The following is a 25,242-nucleotide window of genomic DNA, read 5'->3' as shown; positions in this document are numbered from 1 at the left end:
CAACACAGCTACAACAGCTGAAAATTAGCAAACTAGTTAACGAGCAAGCAGAGGAGTTAAAAGTTAAAAACTCTTCAAGGAGTTAACTAAAAGTGAATGATAATAGTTACCTATAGGTAATTCGTTTGAAGTAATAGATGAATGGTTAAAACAGAAAGTAAAAAGTAATGGAAAACTGTTGAAATAATTATCTCAAAGTCATGGAAAATTTGTTAAAATAGTTATCTGCTTATTGTCATACATACACAATATACCAAAAAACAAACAGTAAACTATCTTTAAAAAAAAAAAAAAACGTTGTCAAAGTTTAATTTTCTGGGCCTAAAAATACTGGTATCAGTCTATAAATGATCCACCAAAGGTCAGTGTTGAATTACAGAATGTAAACTCACCTAAGGACATGCTCAATGGTAGCTATTACCCTGTTCAGGATCAAATGTAATGCAAACATGGATGAGACCATGCAGACAAACTAATCTTCACTTAGAAAAAAGGAGGAAACTGAATCTTTAATGTTATAATTTAATTTAATGTTGAATGAAGTACAGAAAATATAGAGTACAATCAAATGAAACGAGCTGTACCGAAAATGAAAAAAAAAAACATGATTCCTGTCAACTAAATGTTATTAGTAGCTCTCCCATATGAACATAACCTTACAAGTAAACTAATAAAATATTAAACTAATAGCTATGGAATCATCCTTCTGAGAGTAACAAAATAAAGATTTGGTCATTTGGAGTGCAGTACCTCAGAAAATGACAAGAGGTTCTGCTTAGCTGTGTTTGCACATCAAACAGAGAAAACTGAACCCATACACAAAGTCACACATACTCATTCACTCATTTCTCACACATACACTTCACCCGAGATCCCAAAACCCTTTGGATTGGTCCTCAGCTAGCCATAGAAATCATTTAATAAAACTCAGCTAATGAAAAAAAAAAAGATCCAATTCCTTGAGTTCATCTAACCCAAGTCAAATGTAGGAGTGATTATTTTTCTAGTAAATCATTTGTGAGGCCCAGATATGCAAGATACTAAAAAGTTAGCTGCAAGATGAAAAATGTTTAGTGGAAAAAATACTTTGTAATTAAAGGTACATTGCTGAGGTGTGTGAAAAATTCTGCTGTGTGCCATTGAAAGAAATTTAGACGATTGTGAAGTTCAGTCTTATAGATGGTGACCCTCTTTTCCCACAGTAGACTGGAAAATACTATGTAAAAGACATCATTCTGCACCTTTGTCCATAAACAGTGTCTGTCTGCATGGGACAGAACGCAATGCTTACATAAAGTCAAGTCTACCATGGCAGCATGTCTGAAGGGACATGATGGCATGGGGGCTATCAAGAAAATATCAGTTAATAGTAGTTTGAATAAAATACTGACTCACCCTTTCATTGGGCTTTAATATGACAGAGGTATCCAAAATGGAAAGTAGTAGTATGACTTTTAACAGTGACCTGTTAAAGAGCCCAACGGTATTTTAGGGACCTCTTTCTGAGCAGTTCAAGTCTTCACTCATGGTGTTTTTTTTGTTTGTTTTTTTTTTAAACATCAACAAAACTTTAGATGTTCTACTGTAAATCCATGTATTGTGAACTGCTACAAGCCTGATAAAAAAAGAGGGGAGGAGAGAAAAAGAGAAAAAGATGTAATATGCAATTCATTATCTCACTGCATACATCCATCCTGCCCTCTGCCGGAGGACTAGAGTATTGATTCTTTTTACTCCAGATACTGTAACTGTTATACTGTTTGCACAAGGAGTGAGAGATAGTCACAGCCACCCCCTGGCAATAATGTAATGGCTTTAATTTTGTGATTGAATTTGGTTGAAATGATCTAAAACATGACATCTCAGGCTACAATGTAAAATTAAGGCAGCAATGCCATTTTCATCTGAGTCGACCTTACTGATTGAATTCTCTGTGCAGTTACAGAGAAAAACGTTTTGCAGTGATGTTTTGTAATGAACGGGGGTACACTGCAGTTCATATATAAAACGGGTAAAGACGAGGTTCCTTTCCTCACAGGAAAGTAATGACTAGAAGCTGTGGGTTGACAACTTCCCTGCTCTTCGGGTGTCCTCTGTGTGACATAAATTCACACATCAAAATACCAGTGGGTGAGGGGCACCAGTGGGCACACTCCCCTGCTTCCAATATCACGTAATCACACTGGGATGGTGAATGATCACTGGTGCCAACTCTCCAAAAAGAGCAGAAGCAGAGAGAAACATGCAAGGTTGTCTTCAAGTACAGCAGTCCTTCTGTGGTTCACACTCTCATACTGTCAGACATGCACACTCACACTCACTTGCACTCCCTCATTTCCCAAAATTGCCAAAGTTAGCAAAGGCATCTTGTTTGGGCGGAACCACGGCTGGGGTGATGGAATGTGCTACGCCCATCCCGACTCCTGACACTCCCATGCCGGCCATACCACCCATCATCACTGGAGTGGTCATGCCCATATTCATGCTCATGTTCATTCCCATCATGCCTTGGTTTACAGGAATTCCCCCCATCCCCATGGTACCCGTGGTCATTGAAGGTGGCATACCCGCTGCCATTGACGCAGGCATGCCCATCGTCATGGTACTGCCTGCCATCAGGGGATTGGCTGGTGGTCTGATGGGTGTCACATGGGGTGGGGAGCTGAGGTTCAGTCCTCCGAAGTTCTGGGCCAACAAGTTAACAGGAGGCACTGCTGCAGAGACACAAATGAGCAGGGAAGAGTTCATTCACTCCATTTTACCACTTGGATTATGAAGTCTTATAATATAATATGTTGGTCTTTTTTGTCAGATAATTACACCAACTAGCCGAATCTAAAATACACGTATGCAAACTTTTCTAACATTGACCTGACCCACTAAATCATTTGGTGACTTTATTTGAAATATTGTGACATAGCATGAACCCATAAGTTAAATTCAGGACTTTTTAAGATATTTGCAGTATGGAATTTATTACACAGTCATACCAGCCAAAGTTGTCAGCCAACACCATCCATACTTTTACTGTCACAACAGTTTTATCAGGACATTCAAGCAGTATCTAACAATAATTCATAATAATATCATTAATTTATCATTAAACATGACCTGGACCTATATATGAATGAATGGATTAACCAATTTAAGCCTCACAGGAATTGTACATTAGGTCAGAGGTCTGTGGATTTTTCTGGGACAGTTTTTGCTAAAATCTCATACAAAAACATTTTATAACTAATGTTACAACCTGAAATTCAAGACTTTAAAATACTTTTTATGGCTTTTTAAGGAAACTTTCTAAACTTTCTGCTTTCTAAGACTTTTCAAGACCTGCTGATACCTCACATAATGATTTTAGGGTTTTTTTGTACATCAGCACATAGAAAATGAATTCCAGTGAAACGTGATACCTTGTTGCTGGATGATGTTGTTGAGTGTGGGTGGTGTCTTAGCGGGGTTGAGGCCTGCTGATAGGAAGTCCAAGCTGATGTTGACCGAGGGGTCCGACCATGTCGACCCTAATGATCCAACCCCGACCTTCTGCTGTTGTCCTAAGGGCTGCTGTGATGTCATGCCTCCCAAGCTCTGAAAAAAGATTCCAAATATTTTACACAGGAAGAATATAATCTTTTAAATCACGCACATTAAAAGATTACTGAACTCAAAAAGAAAAAACAAGTCAATGTTGACTGGCAAGAACCTTGGAATAATCCCAATGTGGATAGGATTTATTTCCTGTAGAACAGGTGGGGTGATTTTAATATTACCTGATCTGGTCAGTGATTTTAATCCATTCTTGAATGTATAGGTGAGTAATTTTTCGCGCCCTCCCCAGTAATAATTATAGCCAAAATAACCTACTGTTTTTCTGCAAACTCACTGTTCCTCTGTCATTTAAATTCAATCCAGAGTGACATCCTTGTCTTATAAAGTCAATCGTTTTTAGAGTGGGAGGATTTTCTTTTTCTCCTGCATTCCTGTGTTGTGTACCATCCCTACCTGTTGAGAGCGAGAAAGGGGCATGGTGGGCATAGCAACAGATGCTCCTGGTGTCGCCCCTCCCAGAGAGAAAGTCATGCTCTGAGACGCACTCAGTGTCGTATGTGGATTGGTTAGTTGATGGTTAGCTCCACCCATCAGCATCAGGTCAAAAAGCTCAGCGGAAGGTGGGACAGAGGTGGGATTAGAGGCTGCGGCTGTGGGTGACTGGACGCTGCCAAACAGGTCAGTGACGGGCTGGGAGGGAGCAGAGCTGGACGAAGCTGGTGAATTTGCCGAGAAGGCATTCCAGTCCCCAAATTCTCCGTTTCCATTGGATGACGCAGCAGCTGGCCAGAAGAGAGGAGTGATATTTTTTAGTTGTGACTACAACATCATGGATTTTGACAGGAACAGACTTTTCCGACACAATCTCTACCTGTTCGAATGCCGTCCATTTGCAGTCTTATACCACTATTAATACATATAAGCAGTTATTTCTTTGTGACCTCTTTGTGACACCAAAGAACATAAATATGGACATTAGAAACATTTTTATGTGTTTTATGTGGGTCCTGGTGATGTGCTGATGATACAGGATGATAATCGCCAAAACTGTCAATCAATAAGTCTGTACAGTCTGTACAAATTCATGTTTATTCCTCTGGCAAATATGTATTAATTTTCCCCGTGGTCTGTACCAAATGAACCAAGCACTCTAAGATTACAGAGGGAAGAAGAAGTTTACCGGTGGAGGTTGGGAGGCTGGCCGAGGCTGCAGGAGAGGAGAAGTCAGCAAAGCCAGCAATGAGGTCTGAACCACCACCTGGACGGACGCACGCACGCACATGTATTAATACAAGCAAAAGAATAGGAACTCTCTTCTCCAACAAAGAGTGACTATTCATACAGCACAGAGCAAGATTTTAAAACCATTTACATGACCTTCATTTCTTCCTTATCTTTGTGAGTGTAGCAGTTTGTCGTTACCTGTTGTAGCGCTCTGATTGGATGAAGGGTCAATCACTAACAGGTCAGCTAGACCGCTACTGGATGACTGCCTGACTGATGACTGACAAGAGAAGTAGAAAGACACAGCAATCAAACATGTGCCACTGAAAATGTGTCTCACATTTGGGAAACCATGAGTGTTTGTGTGGGTACCTTCTCTTCTGGACTCCTGTCTCCAGTGTAGTGAGCTGCAGCACCCAGGTCCAGAGTCTTGCTGCTTGTTGCTCCGCTGCGTTTCCGTGTGGTGGTAGTTGTGGTTTCTGTTGCTTGTGTGATCTGGATGCTCTTTGTTGTGACAGTTTCCTCCTCATCTTTGAACTCAAGGGTTTCCTGCCTACCATTTCTCGATGCTCTGTCCTCCTCATTGTCACTATGGCAACCAGAATAAGGATGTATGAGAAACAGCACTCACGAGATGTTTGTGTGCAGTGATCTCTGTGCATCATTGTTTGGTTATGTAATGGATAGTCGAAGACAAAGAGGTTTAAAGATTTTACACACATGAAGAGTAGGACAAAAAACCAACTGATGGTTGATGATGAGTGGGAGGCTCTTTGCATTATTTTATTTTTGCAGATTCTGGTTTTTAAAAAGTGGAAGCTATTACAAAGGAAGCCAATATGTTATTGCAAAAACGCCACATGCTTGCATAATCAAGGAAGCATGTAATAACTTTGGTATATACCCTCAGACCATTACAAAACAAGCATTTGTTCATATGTTTTTAAAACTGTGTGTATGTTTACCTGATTCTGTCCGGTGAGTCATCTCGTTCCTTCTTTCTGAACTTGTTGAGTGTGTCGTCGATGGTGCTGCCTATCTTGTCACTGATCTCTCCGAGCTTCTCACTAAAGGGGAAAGCTCCTCTGCTCTTATCCCAGTCCTCATCCCACTTACTACGATCCAACTCAGTAGCTGGAAGGAAGAAGATAGGCAAGGACATAGAGAGAGAGAGAGAGAGAGAGAGAGAGAGAGAGAGAGAGAGAGAGAGAGAGAGAGAGAGGCTTTATAAACTCACAGACATAAACAGTCTCTCGGACTAGTCATATAAACCCCCTAAGTTTGTGTAACTATTGACCATGTATGATATAATAAATATTCTGCTGCAAAGTATTATTTTAATATTATTTCAATTTATCGTTAGTTCTTGTTTTGTCTAAACAGTCAATCAATTTTAGATTGATTAAATTAAAATTAATACATAAAATATCCTCTTATCAATAAAGGACATGGTAAAGGCATAACACTGTTTATTTTGAAATATATAAAGTTAAGGGTAAAGGGTAAAGGCAAGAATTAAATCCATTGGCAGAAATGTTATGCTGTGTTATATTTTCTGTATTGGTTACAGATGGTCCAATGTGAGGTTGCTTTTCTGTGTTTCATATCATCTTGTGACAGGACATGTCTTTGGGCTCTTGAGTCAGCAATTAAACATAAACTGGACATTTAGAGATTAATCAGCTAATCAATAAACCAATATTTCAAATTTCTATTTAGTACTGATAATACGAGTTTCACTTTTAATAATTAATCAGAGACACATGCTTGCTTTACACAATATCCTTCCTCCAATGCACTTCAATTCCTGTAGGTTTCTTACCTTTTTGAAGGTAAGTTACTTATATTACCCCTTAAATCCACATTTGATTTGAGCAGTCAGAGACGATGCAGTGAATTACTTACAGTTCTTAAAGCTGCCTCCTCCTCCTCCCATACTGTCAGAGGAGACTCCAATGTATTTATCTTTGTTCTTCTTGGCTTTCTTCCTCTCCTCTCTCAATCTGTCATCGTCCTGGATGAACTCCACCATCTCCTTCACCTTTTGACGCACATTGATGCCCTGATCCTTACCATTCTCATCTGCACGCACGCGCACACACACACACACACACACACACACACACACACACACACACACACACACACACACACACACACACACACACAAAAGATCAACACTTATGTTACCTCTGACCTTTCCTCTAGAATAGTCAAACTGACCACTTAACCATTAAAATAAAACTCACAGACCACCCAGCTCCCACCAAAACCAATGGGGCCTACTACTTCAACAGTACTGAGGTGAGCTTGCTGCTTAAAGAAAAGTCAGCAGGGACACAATTTTCATTATCAACAACCACTGCCTTCACACACTGCATGGGAGCATGTGGTGCTATTTATTTCTCATCAACGTTATAACACATATGAACACTGGCTGAATGTCAAACACATTATGAATCACAGTCGTGGTGACTACATTTCTGCTAAAACTTAACACTTCACTTAATATAACCTTTAAAGGTTACATTTTTACAACCTTTAGTGGACGTTCTAGGGAGGTATGCTAAAGGTTATTTTTGAGGAACAGACATTTTGGTGTGCATTCCTCCCCTAAATGCATATGCAATGAGGAGAGAGCTGCACCTTGCATTTTCATGAGATTAAAGAAGAATAAGAGGTCAAGGTAGGTAGCAAATGTTCATGTAGAAACTCACCAATGAAGTGGTAGTTTTCTAGAGATCGCAGGTCGTAGATGTGTTCTCTGGCACTGGTGACGACTCTTTCAGACCCATTCCTGATCAGATATGCCAGCAGCAGTAAAGCCTGGGAGAGAGAGACAGAGATAAAGAGAGATAGCAAGAGATGGAGTGAACACATAATGAGATGGTTATAGAAATCACTAATAGATGTTGTCAGCATTGTTCAGTGAGAAATAATCATCACTAACAAATATTTAGTCAGTTCTACTTCATTCAGCCATTCAAGAGAAATTTTTTTTTTTCTTGAGCAGTTTCCCTGCCCTGAGTCATGTATCCTCTCTTAAACTCAGCCTAATTGCTTTCTAAAAAATCCAACCTCACTCTTCCTTGGCTCTTGCATAATTTATAATCTTTGCATATCACTCTTATGATTTTGAAGTTAGGACACAAGAAAATAGTTGAGATGCACTGCTCTGATCTTTGCACTATACAAATACAGGATTCACAGATATCTGTGTGTGTAATGGAACAAACAAGGAAGGAACCAAGGGTCTGTCCAGCACAGCAGAGAATCAAATTTATAAACGGCTCCTTCTGCACATGTATAATCATAAGGGCAAAAAGCATAGAGAAACAATTTGACAGCAATTAAAATATATTGTTGTATTTAAAACAAAAGGAAATCCAGTCAGCTGTGTAAACACTGGAACCCCTGTGGGTGTCTGCCTACAGGTACAATGAAGCACTGAGACTCTGCTTAAATAAATCCTGACAAAACAATAGAGTTGAGCTACAAGGTACAATACAGGAGTGTCAGCACACACCTTGTAGACTCGTCTCCAGTTCTTCTTGTTGTCTTTCAGCATCCTGGTCCACAGCATATTCATCACCTCTGGGAACTGCTCATACATAAAGGTAGATCTACACACAAACACACACACACACACACACACACACACACACACACACACACACACACACACACACACACACACACACACACATTTATATGCAGGAAAACTCATACAGAGTCAGCCTGTGGAGAATAAGCCTGGTCTTTCTTACAGACCTCATGTTTTTCCTCAATTAAATGGTTATTTTTTCTCACGTGTCTTAGATTTTGGTGCACACCCGTTTTAAGGGGTGGATCCAGGAATTTTGTAATAGGGCAACTATTAGACATTTTGTGACTTTATCAGGAAATAATGTATGAATCTTGCTGTAAAAATTCATAAATATTTATGGTGTTGACACTTATTAGTCTGTACAATTTGGTGCAGATCCAGATAAGAATCCAGATCTGGTGGAAGAAAATGCTGAATCTGCCTTACACACAGAGTTGCACTTATTATAAATAGTAAATAACAGTGCATATGGCACTGCATATGCTTACATCAGTGTTTCGTTCAACATGCAACGGATACGATTACACAATAATAGTGGTTGTGACATAACAGTGAGACAATTCATACAGCTGTAGAGCTGTGCGTGTGTGCTCCACTGAGTGCCATTTGAGGTGAATTTGTTTCCATCTGCTGCGTTAGTGATAACGTGCAGGCGTTCGTGTGCACATACAGTAACTGTGCTTATGTGTGTGTTATACATACTTGGCTATTTCTCCCATCAGTTGTCCAGACGGTCCCCAAGGGTCATCATTGGTGGCCTCTCTCACCTTGGACTCGATCTCTGAGTAGTTCATCACCACGTTGGTGCTGTTGACACAAACATATATTTTCTTCATATATCAGTAGTACCATTAATATTTCAAACATGTAAAAGGTGAAACCCTGTGGCTTTCCTTTCTTGTCTTTCTGTCCACTTAATGTGAACACACTACTTATTATTGTCAGCTTTTCAATTGTTCAGCCTTGCTGTTTATCATCTATAGTCTATACCGATTCCCTTCACACTCCATTTGTCACGTTTCCAGAGGTCAAGCAGAAGTAAAAATAAACACATAAGACATATTTACACAGTAGAACACAAAAATGCACACAAATACAGGGAAACTCTTCAATGATAAATGATCTCTTGAGTATCATCATATCTCCTGTAACTTCTACACACATACACTCACTATATATTGAAAAACAGAGAATAGCTTAGAAAATAAATGTTTCTCTGATGACAGGAAGAATCTCAGCTCTGAAGCGAGGGAGACACAGCCACACCACGCCATAAGCAACGTCTGCTTCCTTTCCTCTATGTTTTTGTGGGCTCACCTGCTACCGTGTTTGCTTTTCCTGTGTCTGTGTGTGTGTGTGTGTGTGTGTGTGTGTGTGTGTGTGTGTGTGTGTGTGCATCTGTGTTTGTTTTGCATCTCTTGATGGGCATGACTTTATCTGCAGAGTCCTGGCAAAAAACACAGCCAAAGCGCTACACATTGAAACACACCTCTCCCACGACTCTATTTTATCTACCTCTCCTCTAGCCTGTCATTCCTCTTCTTCCTTCTGGCCTTTTTTCATTTTTCTGTCTCCTTCACTGCAGTTTTTTTTCTGTTTCATCTCCTACTCCCCACTTTTCCCAATCTTCAGCCCTCTTGTTACTTCTTTATTCACATGTAGCTGCTTTCCTTTCCTACTTTTTCTCTCTGTGTCTTTCTCCTTTGGGCTCTGTCGTCCTCCTAGATAAAGGATAAGAGATGCCTTAGACTCCATTATTGTCCACAGATAAGACAGACAGATAGACAGCGAAGGCTACATAATAGCATGACTCTTAATCTGCTGAAGCAAGGCTGCCACTGCCAGCTCTGTTGAGGCAGATCAATAATAGAGTGTATTCATCATGACCAGCCACGCACAACCAACAGCTGATTCGGGCTGGTTTCTATTACTCCATCTACAGCTCTGTTGCTACTTCTTCATATTCCCTCTTCTTATTTCTTTTCTTTCTTTGGTCTTTACACTCATCTTTCCATTATGCAACTTTCTTGTTTCTAGCTTCTTACTACATTTGTGATATGATTGATCATTTAAAAGGCGGACCCACCCGGAGTATGGTGTGTCTCTAACTGTGACAAACAGCAGCGTGAAAAATGACACTGATTTTCATGTGAGCATTTTTACTGTGACGTTTGTTCTGACGATGCTTTTGTGCATAGGATTAAAAATACAAATGTGGGCAGAAACAATGTGTTGTGATGGCATTAAGAACAAGACTTAGGGACCACTTCTTCTTGAAATCTTTGTTGGCCATGTACACTCAGTTGCCAGTTTATCAGGTACACTTAGCTAAAATAAATGCAGTCTAATACAGCTCCTCTCTAAAACATTCAGAAAAAAAACAGACCTCAGCGCTCAGAAGTTCAGACAAGGGATGATGAAGGTGCTCTTTGGTAGGGAACACAAAAGTTCCAAAAGAAGGAAGATCCAAGGCATTCTTCTAACAAAAAGTTTAAAAGACTTTATTTATTTGGTTATTTCACAGTGAAATTCTTAAAAATTGTGTTACCGTTACACCCTGAAAAGGTCTGACTCATTTTTAACATATATGGCCCATGTTTTTTTTTTTTAATTTTCACTATGAAATAAGCATTTGAATAAAGGCTTATTAATGTTTCATCAAAAAAGTCCCTTGGATCTTTCTTCTTTTTTAAACTTTAAAACCTGAACATTATAGAAACCTTCATTGAGGGAGGATTTACTGCATGAGTGTTGGATTAGACTATATTCATTTTAACTAGGTGCACCAAATAAACTAGCAACTGAGTGTATATCATTTAAAATGTCTACAGGAGAAAATGTGTGTTACCTTTCATCAATATCCATAAAAAAAAAAAAACAAAGATGTTTTTGGTGTGGCACAAGCATACCAAACTACACCCGCCTGTCACTATGCAGTTATTTTCCATAACATTTTTTTCAGATTTTTTCCATTACGCTTTTTTTCAAGGTTTCAGTGTTGCTCAGATACAATATGTACACTGCTGCATGGGTGCTAATACAGCACCCACACAGCACATATCTGTTTGCATTTAACCTTTTCGCAGGATTAGCATCAAAAAGCAAGTGCATGTTATCAACGCACAGGGAACTGAAATGTCCCAACTTTTAATTACCAACCTTGCGTACAAAAAAAATTTCAGTTTTTGTTGACATTGTTTTAGAAAGGTGTTGATCCAATGGTTTGATCATTTGCAGGTTGTAGTTTGTGGTGCTGTTGAACTGTATTTTATTATGTAGAGAGGTATTTGTGTTATTTACCCTACCCTCACTGACCTTAATGGGTTCGACAAAATAATTGAAATACCTGTTAGTATAACACAATACAATTCCACAGCATCACACTTCATCCTCCAAAGTAATCACACAGTTGAATCAACACCCTCTGAAACTATTTCAACAAAAACTACCTTAATGATGGTACGATTTATTATAGAGCTATTGTATTGGTCTATAGACTACTTTCAACAATGACACAAAGACACATGTCACAAAGAAGCATCCTCGCTCAGACAAACAACACAATGTAGTAGGCTGCAGCACCAGGATTAGCTACTAGAGTATGATGTGTTCCGTGGCTAACAAGCTTTGTTGTCTATCTGTCCGGGACCATGGGGGCATGGGCCTTGTTAGACCGGTGTAGCTACACTGTGAGACATGGTTGGTAGCTAATTGGCAGGACACATGCAATTATTTAGTTCACGAAATTTACAATCATTAATGCTTCGCTTTCTTGTCAGGATGTAATGTTAGATGAAAGAATAGTGGAGGCAGCGGCATCACCAGGGTGGGACAGGGCGTGATCCTGCAGCAGCACTTACAGGAACAGTAACACCGCCGACCTGGGCTTAGCAACGCTAGCGGAATTAGCTAACTGGATAGCTTTCGTTCTGAATCGCAAACAACTTCATTTCCCAGTTTATATCGTATTATTCCTGTCCAATGTGAGCCAGTGCTTAAAAATGCCCAACAGAACATACCACTGCAAAACACACAGTTCCATTTATACTACAAGGTTGAAGATTGGCAGCTAGCCAGCTAGTCAAAGCTAACAGCTGAGGGCTAGGGCCGTGACGTCACGGCCCGTATCCTCTCCTGTCGGCGCTCAATGTTGCTGATGCTGCTCGGTTACAGCCAGCCGGTTAGCTTAGCAGCCGCTGAACCAGTGCAGCACAGCTCCACCTGCTCCACGGTACTCACGCTTTGTCCACCAGCTCTCTGACTTTCCACATATTCAGCATCTCCGCACGGAACTGCGGGCTCGCCGCCTCGATACTGCGTCGCCCCCGTGTCTCTACACCCCACAAGACAGAGGTGGTATCCGGTTACCGACGACAATCCCCCCCAAGCTCCTTGATGAGCTCCAGTAGTTAAGCGGCTGCTGCGGTTAACGGACCGGCCCCAGTTGCTACGGAAACGTGGATCTCTGTCTACGTCACTGAAACGTCGATACGTGCCCTCGCTCGCGGGACTGAATCATATGTTTTTACGGAACAACAAAATGACGCAGAACAACGAGACAATACTATGAAGTCTGTCTTGGCTTTGCAACAAGACGCCCCAGGAGCTGGCAGTGTCTTGCTCAAGGACACTTAGGTCATCAGTACTTTTCAGTAAAGCAGGACCATGGATGGATTACCAAGGATTCAGAGTCTGACTTCACTCTGTATTGTACTGTACTGTACTGTATTGTGGCACTCTCCATTATATGAAAACAGCTTTCACACAAATTAGCAAATGAAAGATTCATTAACATTTTGTTGGCTTATGTTTGTGTAAGGCTTCATATACTTCATATCATTTGTCGTAATGCATTGCTGTCCACATACTGTTCAAATCTGAATGAAAAAAAAAACCCACACATTTCAGGGGATATTTTTTTGTTTACAGCATGGTTAGCCTACAGGTTAGCCTACATGTATTCAAACAGAAAGTTGTGGTACATATAAAAATCATAACAACCTTTTAGGTTAAAACATGAACCAATCCATAGATAGATATTAGTACTGTTCCCAAGTAGGATAATTAGTTTTCAGTGTGTGCATTATACATGCCTCTAGCACATAGATGCAGCCCTACAGAAAAGTGACAACTCTAGAGATGAGGTGAGATTTTCTTAGCAGCAACTTTTTTATTAATGTTACATTATTTAGGCCATCTTTTTTTTTTATATTTTCATCTTTTGTCTAAAGCTTCAACAAAAAACAAAAAAAAACTGAAAATGATCATTAATTTTTACCTTAATACAATATGAAATGTTTCCAGAGTCTGACAGTTTTACTGCAGCTCATACCATTCGCAAATCAGAGAAATACCACTCTCTAGTGGTAAAGGTTTAGTACTGCATCAAAGTGTTTGTAGAGGAAATATGTAGAGATTTCAAAAGTCTCCACTTTTATTCCAGATTATGGTTGGTACACAATCTAAATGATTTCATATTTCTTATTTGAATAAAACACCCACACTGAAATGGATAGGACTGGATTGTGTAACTGAATGACTGGTGAACAAAATACATAACCTACATTATAAGGTGACATTGAGGTCTTTTTATTCATGTTCAACAATATACAACAATTAAAAATCCCCAATTCAAAATAAACAACTTTCAAATTCCTGAATGAATGGTCAACACCAAAATAATTTATTAAGAAAATAAACATACGTCTTTTAAAAATATACAGTCATTATGCTTCATGGACACTGACTGAAGTCTCAGTAAGTGAAAGATTTGTGTAGAGACACATTCACATTTGTGGTGAAGTCATAACAACTTACAAACATGTTGAAATAATTTCAGGTACAAGGTGTGAGGATGCGTCAAAATGCAGTGTAATACTGTGTTCATCGTGGAGGACACGTTGGAGAGTGAGAAGCAGCAAACCTCAGGTAGTCCACATATGGTGCAAGAGCGGAGATTTACACCCCAAACCACTTGATGAATCCGTATTTTAAACACTCCACCGTGTACAGACACCGTAGTCAAGTTTTACAAACAATTCAAAAATACACATGGGACACTTTAAAATTGTTCCTGTGAGGTGTAATTACTGCTGAGCTGGTCTGTGTTTAAAGTGCATCCATATCGTGGAACAGCGAAGCCGGGCTTACAGCATTTCCCTCTTTCGCTTAACTGGGGTGTGGAGTTTCTGCTGTTTTCAGACTCTGAGGAAAGAGAAGGTGCAATGTTCACTGATGACTGGAAATATCTATAGGATTTATGATCACGAATGTCAGCATGTCAACATGTCAGCGTTGCAACCTCCAACTGCAGTGCTTTGTTTCATCTTGACAATTATAAAAGGTAAGATACAGTCCAAACTCTAAGGATTTGGACAGTTAGATGGACAGTACTTTTTGTACCTCGGGCTCCATGCTCCAGCACATTCACATGAAAGTGTGAAATCTCAGGTTTAATTTGAATAGATTTACACCAATTTAGATAGAGTATACTCCAAAAATTTAGGAGTTTGTTAATCTTCATTAATCAAGAAAAATGGCAGCTTCTCAGATGTGATGATTTTCTGTTTTTCAGTTTAAATCTACTTTCTCCTTTTTAAGATTTTTCCAACCTCACCTGTGAGTAGCTGAACGGGGACGCCATGGGCTCGGGTCTGGTGTAGTTGGGGGGGTTGGCGTGAGGGTCGTAGCCCAGACGAGCCAGCATGGGGGCGATTTCAGCCATGTCGCTCATCACGTCGGAGGGAATGTGCCCCACCCACTTGGAGAGGGCGTCTGTGTTCACCGGCTTCATCACCTGGTCTGTCGAACGCTCAACCCTGCACACAGAGGCAAACACATGTTCAGTTTATGTGTGTTCCACCATAATACTAAAAGCTTAATATGGAACAGCTCCAAAACAAAACTTAAATTTGCCACTGACGAGTGATAAAGCAGTGGAGGATTTGAAACGCTTAAATTAAGACAAATCAAACAATGGAATAAATTGAAACACAATACTGTGTCATAATTAAATGAAACACGTGTTAATCAAAATCAATTAAAACATTAAAAACAATTCCTTTAGCTGTTAAAGACAACGAGATAAAAAAAACTGTCCTTTTAACATATGTTTTTCATTTAATCATGAAACAGACAATAGGCATTTTAAATCTTCCATACTTTCAACCTGTCCATCTCAAATAAATGAATGTATGTGTAAGTGTGTACACACATGAATCATTATCACAACATGCCAAGTTTTGTGTTATTTCACATTTCTGCGGAGGCAAAAATATATTTGTGACTAATATTGCGCCAGTTCTTGCATAACTAATCAACATAAGGGCGCTAATTCTCTCAGAATGTGGCCTCATTCTTTCAAATACACGCCAGGTTTGGGTGTAGCAGAAGGGACTAAATCCCCTGAGCTGCTGGAGGTGCTCTGCCTGAATCACGAACAAATAAGTGGGGCAACGCAAATTAAATATCTACTGAAGGAAGTCCGTAAGCTTTACTTGACCCTGAAAGGTTTGTTTGCTTCAGATGAAAACTCAAATCTGTCTCACATTTAAATTTTAACACACTAATAAAAGTCTTTTTTGTGTTAGTGGTTTTTAAAGTCTTAAAAAAATATGGACTTGTTCTTGGTATGATCTTTAGACTGCTTGAGGTTAACTGGCCAGTGTACGTGGTATGACACAAAGCTACATTTAGGATATTTCCGGTTGGTGTAAATACCTGATTCAGGTTACAGTATATTTTAATGGCACAAAAATCTTCAGCCTTTTAAAAGATCAATGGTAAACATCAGGTTTCAGTGTGAGACCCTGAGAAATAAAGAGCTTCTCTTTACCCGTGTCGCACTGCAGCCAATAATCATATATGGAGCGATCCAATTCAGAAGAGACTAGAGCTCAAATATTTGGTCCATTAATCAATTAATCAATCCACAGAAATATAATCAGCAACGATTCTGGCTATCATATAATCGTTTAAGTCTTTTTCTTAATCAAAAATGCAACAAATATCCACTTTTCTTTGTCTTCTATGAATGTAAACTCCCTATCTTCTGTATCAGTCAAGCTATTTGAATATTTCACCTTAAACTAGAGGAAATCGTGAGCCTGAATTTTTTCACCAAATTCTCACATTTTACATACCAAACAATTATTGATTAATCATGAAACAGATAAAATAGAAATCATTGTTATTTGTAACTTTAGAAGAGATTCACCGTCTTTAACAGTCGCCTCAAAGACAAGAAGGCAGTGCAGCCATATGACATGTTGTGTTTTGAGTATTTAGTTGTGACTCTGTGTATATGGCTAAACAAACGTTCATGCCTGTTGTCTGAGGGTTCGTCAAGGACACCACACTTGATTCATCAAACATTTTCACACCGGTCTGCACCTTGCTGTGTTGTCAACTTTAGAAATTGTTCTCGTCAAATGTCAATCTAGGAAAATCATAACAAAATAAGACCTAGACTACAGTGATACAAAACTACACAAGTATCCAAGGGTAGAGCTGTACATCTCTACACGCCACTTAGTAAGCCGGTGTTTGTTTCCCCTGACCCTGCACCCTGGCCCCTGCTGAGGACAGGTCGATCAATGGAGTTTTCAATTACCTGTGTCGCCTCTCTTTCACCCAATTACAGTAGTCATGTAACAGAAGAATTAAAACATGAAGAAAATACTGGCCAAAACATGCGTAATTCACTGATTAAGCAACTGTTTAAAACTAGATCTACATTACCACTTAAGAATTCTGTTAGATAAGATAAGTATATAAATTTTACAATAATTGAGCAGCAGCACAGGCGTAAGCAAAGCCTGGTTATTCTGATCAACAGCTCATGAACGGGTTGAGGTGACTGACAGAGAGCGTGAGAAAGAGATGTGTGAGATGTGAGAATCACAGCTGCCCTTTTTTTTTTTTTAAGCAGCCTGAAAAACATGACACCTTTTATCCTGAAATATACCTGCTCCTCAAAACCACCAGGACGAGTACTTATGGTGAGAATAAAAGCTGTGCAATTCTGTATCATTTATATTCAATATCTAAATATTCTGCCTATTTTGGCTCATGAAACCTTTATCAGGAAAACAATTTGGTATCAACAGCATGAATCCATGGAACCATCCTGCCTTGTGTCAGTCGGGTCGGGGCGGGTGTTGGTGGTGTAATGGTGTGGGGAAAGTTTTCTTGTCACACTTTGGGCCCCTTAATACCAATCAATCATCGTTTGAATGCCACAGACTATCTGAGTATTGTTGCTGACCACGTGCACCCGTTTATCAGAGCGATGAGGAAACTGTGACCCCCTCAAATTAATACAGGAAAATAATAATAAAATAAATAATAAATGCCATATTTCCATCATGTTTTTACACTGTTCTCCACTGCTTCAGGTTTGACTGGTTCTCCTCTAATTACATCATCTCCTGTGACCTCTTCATCTGCAAGAGATTAATGACACCCGACTGGAGAATTAGCGCCACCAGCTATTTTATCTTGATGTACTCAACTTGTAATATTTGCTTAACAGTGGTGGATGGAAAACAGCATTAATTTGCATTTTCTTTGCTGATTTCTGTGAATTTGTGCTACTTTTGGATGGAAACCTGACTAGTTTAACACATGACTGCTTTCATTTCTCACCAGAAGAAAATGCAAAACTTTCAAGGCCTCTAGAACTGAACTGAAGGAAAAATGATATGAATATATGCATTCAACATTATTACAGGCCTGATTAAGTAAAACATAATTTCAGACATTTGAAGACTTTCTCAGGACTTGAAGATATCCTGGAAGCCATACTATAATTTTCAAAGATTCAAACTTAACCCTTGTGGGTATCTAATCATGCAGGTAGTTTCAGTTTATAGTGCTGAGGTTTTGAGATATCTGCCTCTGAAACTTTTTCTGGGTGCAGCCTCAGAAATTAACTTTGTATTGTGTCAACACGTTGCAGAGGTCGATATCTGAAAACCTCAGCATGTGGAACTGAAACCATCTACATGGTTAGACGCCACTAGAGATAAGAGGCAGAACTTGGTGTGCAAACATATGTCAAATACTCACTTGGACAGAGACACGCCACCAGCCTTTCCTATCAGCTCTTCATGGTGCAGCACTGACGGATCCCATTGCAGGTCTAGGAAGTGAAGCAACTTCCTCATTTCCTCCTCTGAGCGGAGGACAAGCTGCTCGTAGCTTACAGGCATGCATCTGTCCTTCCCGACCGCCTGGCACTGGCTGAACATGGTCTCCACCGCACCGCTCCACTTTGTCAGACAGTCCCTGTAGCTGTTCAGGTCGAAGCCAGAGATGGTCACCTGTGAATGAAGGGATAAGATAAACACAGCAGAGCTGTCACGACAGACAGTCAACTTAGAAATGGAAAATTAATTTAGTCGCAACGTGCCACCATAACAAACTTGTCAAGTGACTGTTTGGAAAGATAACCCCGTGAGGAAGAAAAGAAAACCAGCATACCTTTCGTGATATCATGGAGTGGACGGCCGCCCGTCCGTCTCGTAGCATGAGCACAAATTTGGCTTTAGGGAAGATGCGCGCCAGGTATGAGAGAGACTTCAGGGCGAACGGGTCCTTGTTGCAAAGGCGAGGTGCAGGCTCCCCGTGGCCGACTATCACCTGGAACACATATGTAAAAACTGAATTCATAAAATCTGAGAAGACTTTTCACATTTCTATTGAGATGCCAAATATACAGTGGCATGAAAACATATATGAAGCCCTTGGAATCACCTGATTGTGCTTAAGCTAATCACACACACACACACACACATTATAATGTTTTGTGTCTTTATTGAACACAGCCATTAAACATTCACAGTGCTGGTGGAAAAAGTAAGTGAAACCTTGGATTTAATAACTGGTCGAACCTCCTTTAGCAGTTATTGTCCTGCTGCATCACGCAGCTTCTACTGAGCTTCAGCAGGTGGACAGCCACCCCGACATTATCCTGTTAGAAACCTTGATAAGCTTGGGAATTCATTTTCCCTTTCGATGATGTTGAGCTGTCCGGGCCCAGAGGCAGCAAAGCCCCAAATCATGATGCTACCTCCACCCTGCTTCACCTTTGGGATGATGTTTTCATCATGGTAAGCAGCTTTCTCCATGCAACCATTCAACATGATTTGTATGTGTATGGTAGACTCATGAACAGAGATGTGAAGCAGCTCCAATGATCATTTCATTCCTTTAGCTGTTACTCTTATCTATATTTTTACCTAACTGATCATTCTGCGTTGTGCTTTTGGAGGCATCTTAGCCGGACGCCCACTTCTAGCGAGAGTAGCCACAGAACTAAATCGTCTCCATTTATAGACAGTTGATTGACATTGTGTTGGTAATTTTTCAAGCAAAAATGTTAATTTTTTGTTTCCAGCATCTAAAATATGAGGAACTGCTGCTTGCGACATGTTTTCAAAATTTTTTTACATTTTAGAATGAGAAAATAAGCAGCTAAATAAATAATGATTCTCAAATAATGATACTGTAAATCTTTATTCACATATTTACAGTTGCCTTTAATAACGTGGTGCAAACACATCACCCTAATTCTGACACATGACACACCCAAGCATGTTTGCATATTAACAGATGCAGAAGTGTTTTTCCGGCTTAACGCTACAAAGCAGACTACATGATGCACCAACCAGCTCACCTCTAACAGGAACGCCCGCACGGCTGAATCCAACACCTGGTCAGTGACACCCGCCTCGTCCAATCGTATCCTTTCCTTAACCGAGCGACTCCAGGTGGCCCGCATAGCCAGGAGGCGAGGAATCACTCGGGTCTCTTCCCCGCACCGCACGGAATTGTGGGCATCCAGCATGACGCGCATGAGCGTGGTGCCGCTCCTGGGAAAGCCTCCAATGAAGATCAGCGGGGTGTCTTCAGGAAAGTGTTCGGTGAGAGACAGGCTCTGATTGGCTGAGCCCAGGTTTAGCTCCATCCACCGGTACCGATGGCTTTTTCGAGGGCACTCTATCCCGCTCATGCCCAGGTAGAGCAGGGAGGCGGAGCAGAGGAGCACGCAGCCCAGCAGCAGGCTCAACCTGGAGGACCTCATGGTTGCTGGGTATGTTTGGGAGTCAGGAGGACATAAAATAATATTTATGGGAACCTGATTTACTTCATAAATTTGAGTAAAAGTCAGTTACACCTAGCCTGAGAGTCAAGTTGATAAGGATAAGTGCAAGAAAGACAGCTGAGATGACGAGGAAGGCCTGATGGAGGCCAGGACGGTGCAGTCAGGTGTGGGCTGGGGAGACCCCGCACTCCTCTGTAGCTCCTCAGCCCTGGTGTTGGAGAGCAGAATCCATGCATGCTGCACTCCACAGCCAACCATGTCTCTTATCCATCATTCCTGCAGCACCTAAAACATCAGAAGAACATGTCATTCATCTCAGCAAGAACTGCACCGGAATCAGTTCATACTGCTTTCAACCAAATAAACACCTCTGTTTCTCGTGGGACTGTGAATCCTACCGCAGAATGAGATGTGGGTTTTTTCCCCAGGGGTGATTTTACAAGTTGCTGAATAGCAAAAAAACATAAATGAACCTTTTCTAAATTTCCAACAAAGGAGTAACTGCAAACAGTAGCTACTGCCCTGCATGAGTGAGCTATTATCAGCAAGCAGGGTGTGATGGTGGCTGCTGCGTTATTATGCCAAGAACACTTGCACACACTTTCATAGGATCTGAAATGCATCCAGTTTCTGTTCTCAAAGAAGCTATTCTGCATCTTTCCTCTGGGGAGCCACTGACTCTTAAGCCATATCAAACTTCACTGCGGCATGCAATGCAGACACACTCACACAGACCACTAATTACAACTTCCTCATGTTTTTATTCTCACTGACAGTTTCCACCACACTGAAACGCAAAGCAATCTGTTTTATGATTAAATTACTATTGACTAAGACAGAGGAAGCAACTTCCTCATCTCTCCTGCAATGTGCACGCGAGCAGATTCGTCAACGTAAGCCAGCGTCCAATTCCTCTTATTAGCACACAACAAAACAAAGTACACAAGCTTGCAAGAAGAATTGAATCAGCTGAAAATTGACTTCAATGACTCATAAGAATAACTAATGTTGAATGTATTACTTTTAAAGCCACATTGCAGCTCTAAAATCATCGAACAGCAGCTTTACCTCTTGCAGAAGCAAATTTGGAATGTGTCTCTCTTTCTCAGAGGTATTTTAGTTCCTTTCTTGTTCAGACGGGCTGTGGAAGGAGCCTCACATCTGGATGCCACGTGGGGAACCTTCCTCACTCTGTGCTGGAGTAGCCTGCCCATAAAATTCAGCCTGACCATCAAAGCAAAAATGAAAAACAGCTGGAAATGAGGACATCTCGACCTTGCTCGGATACTTACATGCTGCTTTAAGCCATGCTAAGTCCAGTGGCATCCACAAGCTTTACATGTAATTCTAATGCATTTCCATGCAGAGATTAAGCCACTTGGAGTTTGCAGAGAATTAGGCCAGAGGTTTAAGATAAGGCTTGCTGCTTCCCCCCCCCCAATAGTTTTAAAGGGACGATTCTCACATATTTTCTCACTCTACAGATGCAACTAATGATTATTTTCATTATCATTCATTCAATTAATTTGTAGGTTACTTTCTCATTTACCCATCTCAACTGGGTCGTCACAATTTCCTAAAGCCAAAGTCGATATCTTCAAATTGCTTGATCAATCAATTGATCAAGAAATTAATCCATAGATTAATTGATAATGCGAATAAGAGACTATTTTTTTGCAAGAAAGTTTTTCTAATTTAAACTCTCGAATGCTGAGGCATTGTTTCTGGAAAGAGTTGTTGCTGTTGACTTTTTAAGTATTTTTTTAATACTGTAAAAACCACAAAGATAATTCAATTCACCTCAAAAATCTCAGACAGATATATCTGAAAACATGGGGAAATAAAACCAAAACTATCAGCTTGGCTACACACCAATAGAGGGAAGTTTTTTCATAATTGTTTTTTGCAAAGATTGGCTATGGACACCTACTCTGACAAATCTAAAAACTGACCTTGAAAAGGCCAGTGCCTTCCCTGATCAGGATCGAGCCCTCAAACAAGTCCACGATAAGAAGAAAACAGTGATCACAGTCTGTCAACAGGAAAGCAGCAAACTGACACCGGGGGCCTCAGGAAACCTAAAAGTACGAGTTCAGTTTCAGCTGCTTCATCATGAGGAACTGCTGCCTTTATTGCCTTGTTGCACAAAATCAGTGGTGACTTGTGCATAGTGGTGACATTTTTGACCAGCAGTTTGTCAAGAAACCTGAAGCCCCCTTGTTGTATCTCACAGGAGGGAGCAGTGATGGTGACTTCCTGCTGAAGGGGGGGAACTCTTGAGAGGAAGAGCAACTTCCACATTTTACCTTAACTCTAGTTCAAGCATTAGTCAGGAGTCTGTCTATTGTTGCAACCGTTTCCCGTAAAGCTCTCCATTTAATGATTTTTCGTAATGTATTTTTATATGTGCTATTTTTGCTCTTTTTATTTTTACTCTTTTTATGCTGCAACGAGTCGCGTCGCCCCCCCCCCCAAGCAGTAAACTAAAATGTGAATTCAATGTCCTAAAGGTGCATGTTCATTTGCATCTGCTTGACTGCTGCACAGAGTATGTGGTGAACCAGGTGTATATTGGTGGGAATGTGATAAACAAGTCAAAGCTACAGTACCACCGCAGTCACTGGTGTGTGTTTGAGTATAAATAGGATTATTGTACAGCTGCAGAGCGCAGGCCCAGCAGCCACGCACATCTGGCCTGGCTTGGTTGTGCATATTGTTTGCAAAAATGCACCCGAGGCGGTCAGCCACCAGGTGGATGACCTGCTATCAGTCAAACACACCGTGACAGACCATCGGCCACCAGACAGCCTGTCAGTGCGTTATTTAAAATCTCCTTACCTGCTATGCACAGACTCATTTGGCTGTCTGTAGGTAGCTAACATACGTTGGAAATTTCATATCAGTTAAAAATGGTGTTCACTCACCAGCGTCTGTGAAACTGCCGAAATCCGAAGAAAAAAAACACATGAACCTTGATCCAAAAGACTGAGACGAACTGCTCCTCTATCCCCACAGAGACAACTGTTTTCTCTCATGTGGAAAATCTATCGGTGGAGGTCACAGCGGACATGTCTACGCCATTTAGTCTTTTAAAAAATACACAATTATACAACGTATCGCTGCTGGCTCTAACCGTAACTTTGCACCGTGAGAAGTACAGCCGTATCTACCGTTGAGAGAAAAAAAAAACACACTGAACACGAGCGCAGGCAGCCAGAGAAAGCTGAGCAGTGATTGGTCGATGGACGCTCTGAATTCTAGAGCACATCTGCTTGGACGATTCCTATTGGTGGAGATGTTAAAGGGCAATTCCAACCAAAAGACCCTCTTCTGTTTTTTTTTTTCTTCGCACTGGAGGATAAAATTACTTTACCTCATCGATTCGTATGCTCTCATTTAAAAGCCCACTGGGGAAATGTAATCATAGTGTGGGATTTAGTGGAGGTTAAACCTGCCTCGTTTCATTTACCCACCTTTTCATTAGAGAAACAGATTCTGGTAACTCATTTAGTAGAACATGGGTCTTCACGACAGATTGCGGCCATGGTGGAAGACCAAGTGTGACCAAATTACACCAGTAAGCTTGTCAAATTGTAATAAATAACAATACAGGAGTTTGTGAATAGGTGAGATACTCAAATAAGATTATCATATACAGACCAGTGGTCTCAAGACTTTTTGGGTTCCAAAAGATATAATCATATGAAAAGTTCTCACTTATACTTTTTTACCTGATTAAACAATAATAATAAAGCTGATAAAGCAGTTATTTTGAAATTGGCCTTTCTGCATAATGAGCACTTACTTTTGGTAGTTTTGGTACTTTAAGTTTGGGTAGTTACTTTTGATACTTCTAGTATATTTTGAAATACTCATATATATATATATACAATATATTGAAATACTGATACCTTTCGTACTTTTACCTAGGTAAGACTTTGAATGCAGGACTTTTACTAACTTTGGTATCACTACTTTTATTTAAATAAAATGTTTAAATACTTTCACCACTGGATCTTCATGACAGTTTGTGGCCTCTGTGGAGGACCAAATGTGACCAAATCACATTGGTAAATCTGTAAAATTACAATTAATAAAGCATGAAATAACCACTGAAGTTTATAAATTAGGAATGCAATACATAATCAATGAAATAAGTAGTGGTGGAATGTAACTAAGTACAATTTTGAGATACTTGTACTTTACTAGAGTACTACATTTTGGAGGCAAATCTTTACTCCACTACATTCATTTTAAAGTTTTAGTTACTAGTAACTTTGCAGATTCAGATTTATTAATATAAAATATGAATATTCCTAATAATGAAATTGATTAAGATACCAATCAGTATTTAGAGTGGTTAAAGTTAGCCCCACCACAACAGCTACAATGTTAGTGATGTTTACAGATTAATGCACAACTAACTTTAATCCAGTGATATTCATTATTCTGAAATTGGCCATTGTACAAAAGGAGTATGTTTACTTTTGCTACTTTAAGCATATTTTGGTATTAATACTGTTTTCTATTAATACTGATTTTGAATACAGAAGTTTTACTTAAAGCCCTTCTTATGGACTCCTGGTGGTTCCAAACATCTTTTTCACACCAATGTGCTCCTGGGAACACGCAAAGCTTTACAAAATGGTTTTATACTCTTGCCCTCATCTATGCCTTGACACAATTTTCTTGTGGAGGTTTACAGAAAATGCCAAGGATTTAATGGCTTTGTTTTTTTAGTGTTTGATTTCTAATA

At 40.0% G+C, this 25,242-nt stretch overlaps 2 protein-coding genes across 2 annotated transcripts; both read right to left on the bottom strand.

Moving 5' to 3' along the window:
* Window positions 1-525: 525 nt before the first annotated feature.
* Window positions 526-13,294, bottom strand: LOC111217239 (clathrin interactor 1-like). The gene is made up of 12 exons (XM_022739019.1): window positions 12,620-13,294; window positions 9,083-9,187; window positions 8,300-8,396; window positions 7,491-7,599; window positions 6,679-6,855; window positions 5,739-5,907; window positions 5,146-5,362; window positions 4,972-5,053; window positions 4,730-4,807; window positions 4,003-4,331; window positions 3,414-3,588; window positions 526-2,714 (listed from the first exon to the last, which is right to left on the bottom strand). Exons 1-12 carry the CDS (start codon window positions 12,658-12,660, stop codon window positions 2,332-2,334), a joined length of 1,962 nt encoding a protein of 653 aa, XP_022594740.1. The 5' UTR covers window positions 12,661-13,294; the 3' UTR covers window positions 526-2,331.
* Window positions 13,295-13,971: 677 nt separating this feature from the next.
* On the bottom strand, window positions 13,972-23,665 carry tpst1 (tyrosylprotein sulfotransferase 1). Its single transcript, XM_022739024.1, has 6 exons — window positions 23,411-23,665; window positions 20,058-20,771; window positions 18,863-19,021; window positions 18,449-18,702; window positions 14,997-15,198; window positions 13,972-14,584 (listed from the first exon to the last, which is right to left on the bottom strand). The coding sequence occupies exons 2-6, from the start codon at window positions 20,463-20,465 to the stop codon at window positions 14,549-14,551; spliced, it is 1,059 nt and encodes a 352-aa protein (XP_022594745.1). The 5' UTR covers window positions 20,466-20,771; window positions 23,411-23,665; the 3' UTR covers window positions 13,972-14,548.
* Window positions 23,666-25,242: the final 1,577 nt, after the last annotated feature.

The sequence above is a fragment of the Seriola dumerili genome, unplaced genomic scaffold (assembly GCF_002260705.1).
Source record: "Seriola dumerili isolate Sdu_G_001 unplaced genomic scaffold, Sdu_1.0 BDQW01000040.1, whole genome shotgun sequence".
NCBI classification, from domain to species: Eukaryota; Metazoa; Chordata; class Actinopteri; order Carangiformes; family Carangidae; genus Seriola; species Seriola dumerili.
The sequence above is the reverse complement of the archived record's forward strand: the minus strand, read 5'-3'. Positions and strand labels throughout refer to the sequence as shown.